Below are 12,900 nucleotides of genomic sequence, written 5' to 3' on the forward strand. Positions count from 1 at the left end.
GAACTCAGGACTTTGCGCTTGCCAGGCAAGCACTTGGGCCATAAGCTGTATCCCCAGCCCCTATGCTATATTTTCAAAAGCTTTTTATTATTATTTTAGTTTTCACTGTTACAGTTTAAAAAGATACTTCATACTCTTTTAATATTACTTAATGAGGCATATCTTTATCTCTGAAAGTTCTAGATATTTGAGATGCTTTGAATATGCTTATTTTTATGTTGGCAAGAGCATGAAATTTGAGTCATTAAATAATTGTGGGGTGGTTACTGAGCTCTAGTGTGTGCTGCCTTAAGTGTAAAAAAAAATCAGTACTTGAGCCTGGCTCAACACTACTCATTAGCGATTAGGCCTTGGGCAGTCACTTAGCTGAGTCTTATCACCTTTAACAATAGCTGTCCTTTTATGTTGTAGTTTAGCTTTCTAGAACAGTTGTTAACATAATCCCTTTGACAAAAATTTATTTTTATAGAGCACTTCAATATAATCAGAAATCCATACTACCATCCTGAGGTGGGTATTATCCCTCCCTCTTATATTACAGAAAAATGAAGAAAGTAAAGACTTTTTAAAAAGTCTTGTCAAACCACACAACTACGTACAACAGAAGCAGGACTCTAAGGTAAAGGCTAAATTGTAATAGCCTGTGCATAAATATTTTTTAAAACATCTGTCCAAAATACTGAGTGCTAACATGATTATATGCATACTGATTATAATCAAGATGACACAAAATGTTAATTTACTTAAGTAAAAGTAACTAAGAAATGTAATACTGAAGCTTTCCCCTGACTCAGACAACATGAACTTTTTTCCCAAAAAGCAGAATAGCTGAATATTTTTTTTTTTTTTTTTTCTGAGCAAGTCTTATTTTAGCATTGATGTTTTGAAGTTAACACCTCATGCAGAGAAAAATTTGCAGTTTTGCTTCAACTTTGGTTTGGACAAAGGACCTTTTTCAAAAGCACAGCAATTTAATGCTTTATATTGTGCAAATCATATTTGCAATGGAAAATATACAAGTAATTTGTAAAAAGTAAACACTGAAGAGACTTACCCTTTCAAGTAAAATGTAAAAATAAGTCAGTCCACTATTTTCTCTTGTCTCTGAATTCTATACCTAAGCCCACTGGTCTGTTTAATGCAATTGCCAACTTTTTTGGATAACTTACAATGAAAGAAAAACACTAAAATTTTGTAAAACTAATTTTTAAAACATAAGCTATGTACCAGTCTAGTTCATAAAGACTATGATAAGGCGATGATATGATTTAAAGGTTATCTGATTATTCTCTATATTATTATAAATTCTCTAATTTCTTTTACATTATGTCTAAATAAATCTATACATGTAAACAAGAAACATTTGATTAAATATGTGTGTGAAAATATAGCTTTATCATAGGGAAGGGGAGCTTCTACAGATGTCTCAGATTTTTAACAAGTGTGTTTGAAAATAATAATCATTAATAAAAATCAGTGGAAAAGCAAAAGATTTTCATATTCTGTTAAAAATAAATTTCTGTCAGCCATGACACTGACACACACATTTATAGTTTCAGATTCCTCTGGTTCCTAAAGCATATGGGAGCAGTTATTTGTAATTCAGATGAAGCAGCTTTTCATTCTAATACTGAGCAGGTTTACTACAGAATACTCTACTGCTTCTGAAACAATCATCTCAGTTTTGATGACTAGAGTTTAAACATTCTCTTTTCTCATTCAGACAGGTTTGGGCTTTGGATCTGAAACCCTGCAGTGTTAATTAGTTTGGAATTTTTTGGCCCTTGACATTTAAAACAGGAAAAGTACAAAGGAATTCTGTCAGAGCAAAGTCTTAAGTGTTTAAAACAAACTCCCCTTCCAGCTTTGCCAAGGTCATGCTGTGAACAAGTTTCTAGTTAATGCTTCTTGGGGTTATTTTTGGATAGTAATTTTATCAAATGTAAGGGGAATTGTCCTTCAGAATTTAAGAGAACACTCTTTTCGCTGCTCATTTGATAATATTTTGTTTTATATGGCAGCAGCTCTCGAGGGGTGGCGAGTGGAATGGAGAAAACCAACTGTAGAAAATTGCAAGTTTCACAAGACAGCTCTTAAATCGAAGAAACTCAATTTCTTCCTTGCATAGTGTCTTTCTTTTTATTCACACTTCTAATGGTGCAGGATTTCTACAGCTCATATGGTTTTTTACAAAGTCTTGAAAGGGTCACTTGAAACGTTTACAAATGAGAGAACTCACATAAACCTCCCCCGAAAGAGACTTGTTAAGCACCACTGACTCCTTCTCACCACAAATGTGTTCAAGAGAAGCTGTTGATATACAGTATTTCTAAACGAGTACTTTTTTCTTTCTTTTCTCTACATCATATCTTAAGAAGGCCAGGCCTTTCCAAAGCAGCATTAACTGCCTGGCATTCCATCCATTCGCTCTTAAAATGAAGATTTTGTTTTCCATGTGGATTCTTAATTCCTCTATAAACTCATCACAGTTACCTTGGGGTTTAACATTTGTTAGTCTATTTTGCATAAAGGATAAGGTTGCACAAAGGTACTAGCAGTTAATGCATACACTAACAGTTTACGGAAAGTTGGGTTCTGATCCTTCTTAGGAAACCGCTTAAATTTCTTTTGTGTAGTGTCCCGACGCTTACCACTCGCGCCTGTGGGAGGGGGTGGGGTAGAATTAGATGACTTAAAAAGGAGGCTCCTTCTAATTCCATTCACAACCAAATTCTAAACAAAACTCTCAGCTGTTTTCCCTGGAGGAAAGCTAGAGGTGTTTCAAAGACAGCTTTTGTGTTCTTTATCAAGTACTTTATCAAGTAGTGCTTTTTGGAGGAGATGAGGGGTCCCACCCACGCGGGGCTGGCGTCTCTGCAGCGGGAGCGGGTGGATCGCGAGTCCACGATTCTGGAAGGGGTTGGAGGACAGTGCCCCTTCGCGCAGCGAACGCTGCACGGAGAACCCCAAATCAGAAGCTTCTGCAAGAAAAGCGGTCCCTCCCCTCTCCGGAATCCGGGGGCACGGAGGGCGGTCCTTTCCCTAGCCCCCGGCCCACACTGACCTGTGTAACAGGACGCGCTGCACGGAGTCCAGGTCCTCCAGGTTCCGGGGGGCAGGCTTGGGGATGCTGGCCCTGCCCACCTGAAACATGCCCCCTCTGGAATGGCTCGAAGGCGCTCAGCAGGTAACGGGGCGCTGGTGAGCGGGCCGCGAGGTCTCACCTCGCCACTGCCCAGCCCAGCTCCCGGCGTTGCAGCGGATCGGAGGGAAAAAACGCCCTTGAGACCGCCGATGCACAAAATCCTAGACGCGAAGGCGTTGATGCCAGCGGCCTGGGTCCTTCTAGAGCGCCGGGACCTTGGAGTCCCGGGACCCTAAAGTAGGGGACGCTCAGCTGGTGCTCGCCAAGTCCAGGGTGCCCCGCTTCTAGGACTGGGTCCCCCCACCGCTCCCACTTGCCTACCCACGCGGCAAGGTCCGGTGCGCCCAGCGAGCCGTCCAGCACTGCGCTCTCTCGCCGCCTAGCGCGGAAGGCTGCTCCTCACCCTGCGTCCGGCACACCGAGGCCGCCCTGGCGCGGGACGCCGGTGTCCAGGCGCCGCCCCCAGCGAAGGAAGCGGCCACCTGAAATTTGGAGGGCTACGATCAAGAAAGCCATGGAGGAGATTCTAAGTGGACTCTCAGGCTGACTGCTCCATGGAAAACTGGAAAATGAGCGGGAAACAGAGGCGAGCTGGATGTTTGCTTTTGGTGGGAGTTTAAAATCTGCCTGAGGAAGCCCTTTAGCTTTGCTATCCAAGTAAACACGTACTGATTGCCTGTTACGGGCCAGGCTGAGTTCTGGTCCTTAGAAATATAAGGATGAATAAAGGTGGGGCTGACCTACCCTGCTGTGGGCCTGTTATCTTCGTTGGGGATCTATTTGCTTGAAGATATACCTCATTTGACCTCAGGAGGCAGCCTCCTGACTCAGGCCTTTAGATATTTCCATGGATTCTTTTTTTTTTTTTTTTAGGAATTATACAAGTTCACTAAAGATATCAAATTAACAATTTCCTTCTATTCCATGGATTCTTTTGTGCCTATGGTCCAGAAAAAGGGAAAGGGAAGAGGAAAAGGAAGGTTAGCTGGCTATTTTTTCCGTCATGGAAAAATGATCCATGTGTGACTTCCTGCTCTGGCCTTAACCCAAGTGCCAGGCAGTCAGAATAATAAGGGAACAGCAGAGGGAGAATAACTGAAGAAGCTGAAAAATGGTACTTTTAAATGTGAGAAAATACTGATTATGTGAATTACTGACTGAATCTAAACAGTAATAGGTTAAAAATGTAGTTTTTTTGGGGGTAGTCACTTTCTGCAATCTTGAATGCTAAGTGGGTGAAGCAGGTGAATAATGAAGATGACATCTCTTAATATGTAGACTTTTGCTTAATTGTTCTGTTTTCAGTGTTTCCTTAACCCTGCCCTACAGTCTGCCTGGTGTTTTTGCGTCCATGTTCTTGAGAGCATGTGGGTGAAACCGAGCTTGACCCTCACTGACTGCCAGCAAACCGATGCGGACTTCACCTCTCAAAACACAAGGAACTAAATTCTTCCAATGACCTGAATAAACTGGGCAGAGGACCTTCTCCTCCCATCGACGGACCCTGCAGGAGGAGTTTAGTCTCACTGAAACCCTGATTTTGCCCTGTGGCACTCTAAGCAGAGAACCTGGTTAGACCCACTAGATTTCAGAACTAGTAAATGGGTCTTGCTTAAGACTGCCAAGCTTGTGGCATTTTTTTAATGGAGCAATAGAAAACTAATACAGTGTGTTTTCAGGGTTGGTGATAGCAAACTGTCTATGGAACAACTGCCAGCCAGCTGGCCCTGTGGGTGGGAATATGTCCAGCCGAACTTGGCAGCTGAGATGCAGGCATAGTTTCCAAGACTCAACACTCTCCTGACTTTAGTGCTTTGTGCCATCTGATTCCTCTTCCTTCTTCCCCAAAATACATAGTAACTGCCTTCAAATGTCAGAAAGACCACTGAGCAGAACAGAGATTTTCTTAATCAATATAGCATCTGAGGTTGGAATTAAGACAAGTAGTCTTTATGCAAAGGTAGAGTTAAACATAATATGTACTGCAAGTTGGGCTTCTTGAGAAGCTGACTCTGAGAGGGAGATTTCCATGTAGGAAGTTTACTGGAAAGCACTCTGGGAAGTGAAATCACACTGGCCAAAGGGTGTAGAGGAACCATAACATAGTCTCAAAAGGCCTGAGCCAATCTCATAGACTTGAGATGGAACAGTCTTGCAGAGGCAAGGGAGACAGGTCTTTGTATCCAGAAAAGAGGTGTGGCCTTTAGCAAGGTGACTTCTCAGTGAGAGCAGTTATTGGAGGGACCTAGTTATCTCAGAGGGCAACATTCTCAACAGGGTGAGGAAGGAATGCCTCTAGCCTGACTCCAAGGGCAGGATGGGGGCAGGTACATACATAGGCAGTGTTTTATAGCATCTGATCCAATGTAGAGGAAGACTCACCAGTGTGACAAGGCCTTTCCTCGCTGGAGGGCTTATCCACAGAGGTTGTTGGATCTCCTTGTAAGGATGTTGCACAGTGGGGTTCACTACTGAGCAAAGATATGAAGGGTGAATGCTTCGCAGTTTCCAAAATCTTCCTTTTCTAGCATTTCTGGTGGCTTCAGTTGTCCATGCCAACATTGCCTCACTCTTGCAGCTTTCCTGTACTTGCAGCTTTCCTGTACTGACCATCTTGTACTCTTTGCCTTAGAAACAATGTGCAACGTAGGTGGAAGCATGGAATGGGGCTGGGCATGGTAAGTGGGTAGCTCAGTGGTAAAGCATGTATGAGATGCTGCGTTTGCTTCCTGCCACCGAGAGAAACACAGAAGTGTGGACTGGAGTCTTAGTAATTGAGTTTGACCGCCCTTGATTAATTGTTGCCCTTTGGATTAATTGTGTCCTACTCCCAGGACAATACACACACAGGATGTCTAGATTTTTAAAAACATAGAAGTATCTTGACCTAGTCTTTATCACTTTACCTAGAGAGATCAGCTTCCTTCAGTTTTATCACCTGCAAAGCAGAGTTCTCTGTTTTCTTCTACTGCATCTTTTAGGAGGAGACATTTAGCCCAGAAGTCAGTTGGAGCTATTATCAATTGTCAGGACAGAGTTGCTTGTTGAGGAGGTGCTTCTTTCTGAAGACTTTGAGGATCTAATCTGCAGTAGGAAATGGAACTAAAAGTAGACCACACAGGACCTTGGCTACAAAAACATCAGAGTTCTGGGTGACCTGGAAGGGGCATGATGGAATAAAGGGAAGACAGAAGTAGTAAGAAAGACAGACAGGGCTCTGAGTACATACCAGCCTATGTAGCGTTGACAGTAAAGCAATATTTTATGCCTTGTGGAATCTTAAGTACGTTCAAAATTGGATTCTGGTAAGACTGTGTTCTTTCTGCTAATGTTCTATATCTGAATTTTCTTCTAAACACTGATGTGTAAAGTTAAAACAATTTAGCATTTCTGACTTTTTCTCATATATATCATATATTTAACATATGTATTGTATATTCTTAAATGCATATCACTGTATTATGCTTCAAAAATGCTTTGAAAACTCCCTATCACAGGGTTCCTATTTCATTCAAACCACAAGAGGCATGTGGATTAATCCTCAGCCTCCCACAGGGCTAGGAATCCTGCTCAGTTTTTAGGAGTTGACTCTTAGTGCTGATGCAGCAAGCTGTGTCCTGCCTTAGGCTATTCCTGCTGCTGTCAACTGGAACTTAGAGTATCTCTGCCTCCAACATTTAGTATGCTATTGATGTATCCTTGCCAGTGAGTCTATAATCAGGTATTTTCATTTTTTTTTCTAGATGGGGTTTTATTATATAGTCTAGGCTTGCATGGAACTCAGAACGTAGTCCAGTGTGCCCTTGAATTTGTGGCAGTCCTCCTGCCTCAGCCTGATGAGTGCTGGAATTATGCCATACCTGGGTATTTTCACATTAAACATTTAATATGTGAGTAGCATGCAAGATAGATATAGATAGATGATAGATAGGCAGATAGGTAAAGTTTTATTTGGATCTGAGTACTCTGTGATTGTAAATCCTTAGAATAGATAGGAAGAACTCTTCTTTATTTTCTCTGGAGCCTGTCATGTAGGTTTTTGTTCAGGAGGTGGGGATCTCTTAAGTGAAGTAGAGGTCCACTGATGACACCTCTAACTTCTTGAGTTCAAAGATACAAATAAATCTTAGAACATAGGAATGTGTACATTTTACACACTCTCTTGGCTTCTGTGTGTTTGTATGAGCCACTCCCTATAATGCTGTTTTGCAATGAACTGCACTACTCCTCACTCTACTTTTTAAGGGAGTCACACAGATGAGGTGAGGTAAGTCATAGGGTGTGTAAGAACCAGTGTGGGAGGTGAAATGACCAAGATGTACTACAAACACAATGTACTTTTGCTAAATGCCTTTTATTCTGTTAAGGTCCAAATATAATTGATGCTTCAATGGGGTAAGAAAGAAAACAATGTTGTATTCATGTAATGGAAAGTTAAACTAGAGGAAAACTAAAAGAAAATAAGGCAGAAAGTCAAGATAAGGAGAAAGTCTGTTCTGATAGTAAACTAAGGCAAATTTTAGAATTCTAAGTGAATGCTTTGGGGGAAAGGTGGTACCACTTATTAAAGCTTATCACATCTGGCTCATATATTTATTTTGGGAGGCACACAGGAACAATAGGGATGATTTAACAGTCAACAAATCTTTCATGAAATTTCATGGTGGGAACCTGACTATGTAAGGGTTAAATTGCTGGCCACAGTGCTCTCTGGCTGTGTTGGAAAAGGTCATATTCAGCCTTTGGAGGCAAGAGAACACCACAACTGAGGACTCTTGCTCTCACTCTATTCCAGTGCAATGAACTGTCAACCTTAGAGATCAAACAGTTCTCTTATTAAGCAAAGATTTACTGCTTGGAATGTCTTTGTTCTAACTTCTCAAGGTCTTACTCATTTTTCTGTGCCTTTTGCCTCAGATGTGCCTTCCACTTTTCTGCACTCCCCTTATATATTAAGGACCCAAGAAGTACTGACAGTCCAGAGTAGTCTTTTTCTTAGCTCCAAAAGAGTTCTGACCTTCCTGGACCCCCACAAACCATACTGCATTGTCTCTTTCATTTACTCGTTTGCCATAAACTCATCCATAAGATTGGGAGACTGATCAGCTCCTGATAATTTCCCATCAGTGTTACAATTGAAAAAGAAGAAGAGAGGGTTAGACAATTTAAAGTAGTAAACAGCAATCTTAAAGACTTAAAACAAAAATTCTCTGAGAAGAGAATTGAATCAGCAGGGCCCTCTAAAAGCAAGGAAAGAGCTGAGTGGGATTAATAATTTAACAGGTAATAGAAAGCAAAGGTAGGTAGTGATGTACTTGAAGATATTGCTTGTAACTAAGCTACTTTGTAAATTCTATTACTATGAAGTAAACATAATTATGTTAATTTCAGTGGTGAGATATACATGCAAAATTTTAAAGGATTATGATGATATGTATGCTGCATATACCAGTATCTCATGATGAATATATTTATCATCAAAATATACATACACGGGGCTGGGGATTTAGCTCAGTGGCAAAAGCGCCTGCCTGGCATGCGCAAGGTTGTGAGTTCAGTTCCCGGTACCGGAGAAAAACCAAAAACAAAACAAAACAAAACAAAATATACATACACGTGAAAAATATAGTATATTAATAAAAAATTTTAAAGAAAAATAGATTTATATCTATCTTCTATCATCTATCTATCTATCTATCTATCATCTCTCCATCTTAGTTATAAACCAGGCAAAGGATCTGGGAGACAATTAAGATATTATCTCAATATATATAATCTACAAATTCAAGATTTTAAACAAAGTATTGATTTTGGATATAAAATAAAGGGTCTTACCTACCCCAGGTCAAATTCATAGTGCTTGCATAGCAGAATTTTATGCATAGTTTTGGTTAATATCTATAATAAAATTGTAAGGAAGCCAGCAAGTGTTTCCAAAGAGGAAATTTAACTTATGATAAAGATGAGGAGGTGGTTTATAAGAGGTTTCTATTACAGTTTGGACAGATAGGAAATATAACTTATTAGTCTTTTTTTGACATTTTATTTTGAAAAATTGCAAGCCTAAAGAAAAGTTGGAAGAATAATAGAATGAAAACTCAAGTAACCTTCACCTAAAATTCATTAATTAGCATTTTTCCACATCCATACTCTCTCAAATCATTTGAAAGCAAGCAGCATGGTAATAAACCATGTTGATTTTTTCCTAATACTTTAGCATGTGTTTCCAAAGAAAGGGGACATTTTCTTACTCAACCACAATATCATTGTCTTGATTCCATTGATATTCAGTGGGATCAATAAATGGCCTGTATTTTCAAATTTCCAAAAATTAAAAAAAATTAATAGTTAAAAAATCCAGGAACGAACCATTATTTATGAATATTCTTGTTATGTCTTTTTCATCTTGAACATATTGCCAGTTTTTTTCTTTTGGTCTTGGCATTGATATTTATGAAGAGTGCAGGCCAGGTGTTTTGTAGAATGGTTCAGTTTATATTTGTCTTAGAGTTTCCTCACTTGACTATTTTGAAGTTAAGCAATTTTTGTCATGAATATGCAGAGGTGATACTGCCCTCCCTATAGTTCCTCTAGGAGGCATATAACATTAATTTGCCTCATTTACATTAATTTGTGGTGTTGAGTTTTAGCACTTGTTTAAGCTGTCAGATTTCTTCACCATAAAAAGTTTTTCCGTTTGAAATCAGTAAATAGGTTTTGGAGTGAGGCTTTGAAGCTGTTTTCCTCAGCAACTGTTTAACCAAGAATTTTGGCAACCATTTGTGATGTCTACCTATTTTCTCATTCTTTTATTACTTCTGCACTTATTAGTTGGCAGTTTTCAATAAAAGTAACTTCCACCTTTTAAAAGGATCACTCTGGCCTTATGGATTCTTTCTGTATTTAATGTGTTATAATCAATTCCATAATTATTATTCTTGATTCTCTAATTACTTTGATTCCTGCATTCCTCTGAATGGCTCTTATCAATTTTCAGGATTTCCTTGCTTTCTGACACAATAAAATATTCCAAACTCACTTTAAACTTTCCTTCTTCCAAATTAAAAATCATCTATTTATCAAGAATTCTAGGTGCTGGGAATCAGTCCTGGATGGATCGCTCATGTACATCTTGCACATCTCTTGTACATCTTTTAAGTGAGACAGTAACTGCCCTTCGTTCTGGACTATTTTTCCAAAGATGTGTGTGGTGAATAAGCCCTGGAAGACAGATTTTGCCTTTCTCCAGAGCAAAAGACAGGCTTGTTTACTGTTCTTATAATAAAGATAATCTCTCTACCTCTGTGGCACATGTCAGACAGACTTCCCATTCTATGAGATGGAGATTTCCTAAATTCAGGGTTCTTCTATAACATAACCATTATGCCATGACGTATAGAGGTCATCTGGTTGTTTTTACATTGCCTTGTCAGAATTAAGGTGGGAGAATGGGCACAAATGTCAGTGCTCTGGCAACTGCAGTTTCTATGAGTACTAAGGTCTTTCAATGCTGATCCAGTCTGCCAGAATTCATGAAACGGACAGGCTAGTTTGTAAAGTTGCATGTAGGATAAAATCTCACTCTACAGATTTTTCTTTTGTCTTTTGAGACAAGGTCTCACTGTGTACTTCAGGCTGGCCTCAAATTTACTATATAGCCCAGGCTGGCCTCAGCTGCTGGCGTGCTGGGATTACAGGCATGCACCACATCCAGCTTCAGACTCTGTAGTTTTTGACATTGGCCATATGTATTCTCTGCTACTGGGGTATATTTCAATGGTGAGAACTAGGAAATACATTTTTTAAAAAAGTGTGAGCTCATAGTAACACCTCCTACTCTGAAAGAATGCCACTAAATTCTTCTAATCCATATTTACATCCATATTCTCCCACAGACAGAAGCTCAGTTCTTAAAAATATCAATATGCTTACTCATTTTCTCACTCCTGCATTTCATGTAAATTAAGATTTTAATTATAATACTAAGGCCACTACAAAAGCCAGATCTTCTGAGTTAAGTTCAATATTTGTTTGCAATTCCTTTTGTTCTAGAATAATTCACACTACTGGTATAGGCAGATTAGTATATATAGATGCTTTAATTTTATTTTATGGTGATTATGTTATCAACTTGATATATTGTTAGGTTCATTTGTTTTTATTAAAATTCAATTTTATTAATGCTCTATGTAATACTCTATGATATGGATGTTCAGTTTATTCAATCAGGCTGTTAGGCATGGGCTTATAGGTTGTTCCTAATACTTTACTATAAACAGAATTGCCACATTGAGCAACCTTTTGGTTTTGGGGAGAGATGTATTTTTAGGGTAAATTTGTAGCAGTGAAAATGGTGGAACAAAGCATGAACGCATTTGCAGTTTTGGTAGATATGGCCAATCCCCTCCCAATGGGCACTATCTTTTTGTATTACCACCTAGAAAGTTTAAGAGTATTTCTCCATAGCTTCATCAATTGTGTGTATTGAAAAGTTCACTAATTTTTACCAATTTGAAAGGTTAAAAAAAGATATCATTATTTTGCATATAATGGTAAGTAAAATTATGCATCTTTTCATGTTTTGTATGTATTATTCAACTTTTTTTTTTAAAAAAAGTGGTTCCTTTTCATTTTTCTATGGCAGTTTTAGTTTCTTTTGTCTTTCTCTTATTTTTTTAAAGCTTTATAAAAATTAGTTTGTTTAGCTATAATTGACATATAATGATGCACATATGTATGTAAGAATGTACAATTTTAACGTGACATTTGCTACATATAAGAAACAGATTATCTCCAGAAGTTTCCTCAAAGCCTTTTGTGATCCATTTCTTTCTTTCCTGTCTTCCATCCTGAGAGAAGCACTGATTTCCTGTCATTACAGGTTCACAGTTTATCAGATTTCCCATTTATTTCAAGGTTTTCTCTATCCTGGTTGGGGGAAGGATGAACTGCTGTCAGTGGAGTGTGATCTCTGAGGGCCATTCTGTCTGCTCCTTTCCAGTGTTTTTTTCTCCGACCTCAAGAAGTTTCCTTACATGAATGTGATTACCAGTGTATAGCTGAAGACTTTAGAGGAATCCTCTTCAGATCTCTGGAACGCTAGCTGCACAGACCTCTCCTCTTCATATATCTTTTTCCATCACATTATGAGTTCCTGTGGATTAGGACTTTAACATACAAATAGGGGTGACAATTCAGCCCGTAAAAGGCAGATCTTAAAAATGAGTTTAAACCTTTTGTCAAAGGTTTTTTAGTATTAATGGAGATAATAACTTTTGTTCTTAGTTATATCAATGTAGTAAATTAAAATAATGTATTCCCTAATATTGAATTATTCTTATATTACTATAATAAATCTCATTTGACTTTAATGTATTATTTTCTTAATATAGTTTTGGATTTTGTTTGCTAATATTTTATTTAAGAGTTTGTACTAAAATTCACAAGATTCATGTACTTTTTTGGTTCTATATTTATCAAGTTTGGGTATCAGTGTTAAACTTGATTTATAAAAAAAATTGGAAGTTTTGCTTCTTTTATTATACTATGAAACATAGTATTTGCCACTAGGATTATTTGATCTTTGATGTCTTTTGTAGAATTTGCCTGTGAAACTACCTGTGCTTACATGTGAGATTATACTTTAAAGTTTACTTTCTTTTTCATTGGGCGTATTTTTAAAAAGTATACATTTTTAAGTGCACATCTTTTAAAGCTTCCTGTCTTTATTAGGGTCAGTTTGCAAAGCTGCATTT

The 12,900-nt window shown here is 38.4% G+C and overlaps 1 protein-coding gene and 1 pseudogene across 1 annotated transcript in view; one reads left to right on the forward strand and one right to left on the reverse strand.

The window, feature by feature from the left end:
• Window positions 1–3,924, reverse strand: part of Intu (inturned planar cell polarity protein) — a 72,275-nt gene extending 68,351 nt beyond the window's left edge. Inside the window, exon 1 of the mRNA XM_013515337.1 lies at window positions 3,065–3,924. Coding sequence (XP_013370791.1) covers window positions 3,065–3,153 — 89 coding nt within the window. The 5' untranslated portion in view covers window positions 3,154–3,924. The remainder of the gene's footprint in view (window positions 1–3,064) is intronic.
• Window positions 3,925–5,782: 1,858 nt separating this feature from the next.
• Window positions 5,783–12,900, forward strand: part of LOC102016500 — a 37,760-nt pseudogene continuing 30,642 nt past the window's right edge.

Source organism: Chinchilla lanigera, unplaced genomic scaffold (assembly GCF_000276665.1).
Source record: "Chinchilla lanigera isolate Chin_1 unplaced genomic scaffold, ChiLan1.0 scaffold00027, whole genome shotgun sequence".
NCBI classification, from domain to species: domain Eukaryota; kingdom Metazoa; phylum Chordata; class Mammalia; order Rodentia; family Chinchillidae; genus Chinchilla; species Chinchilla lanigera.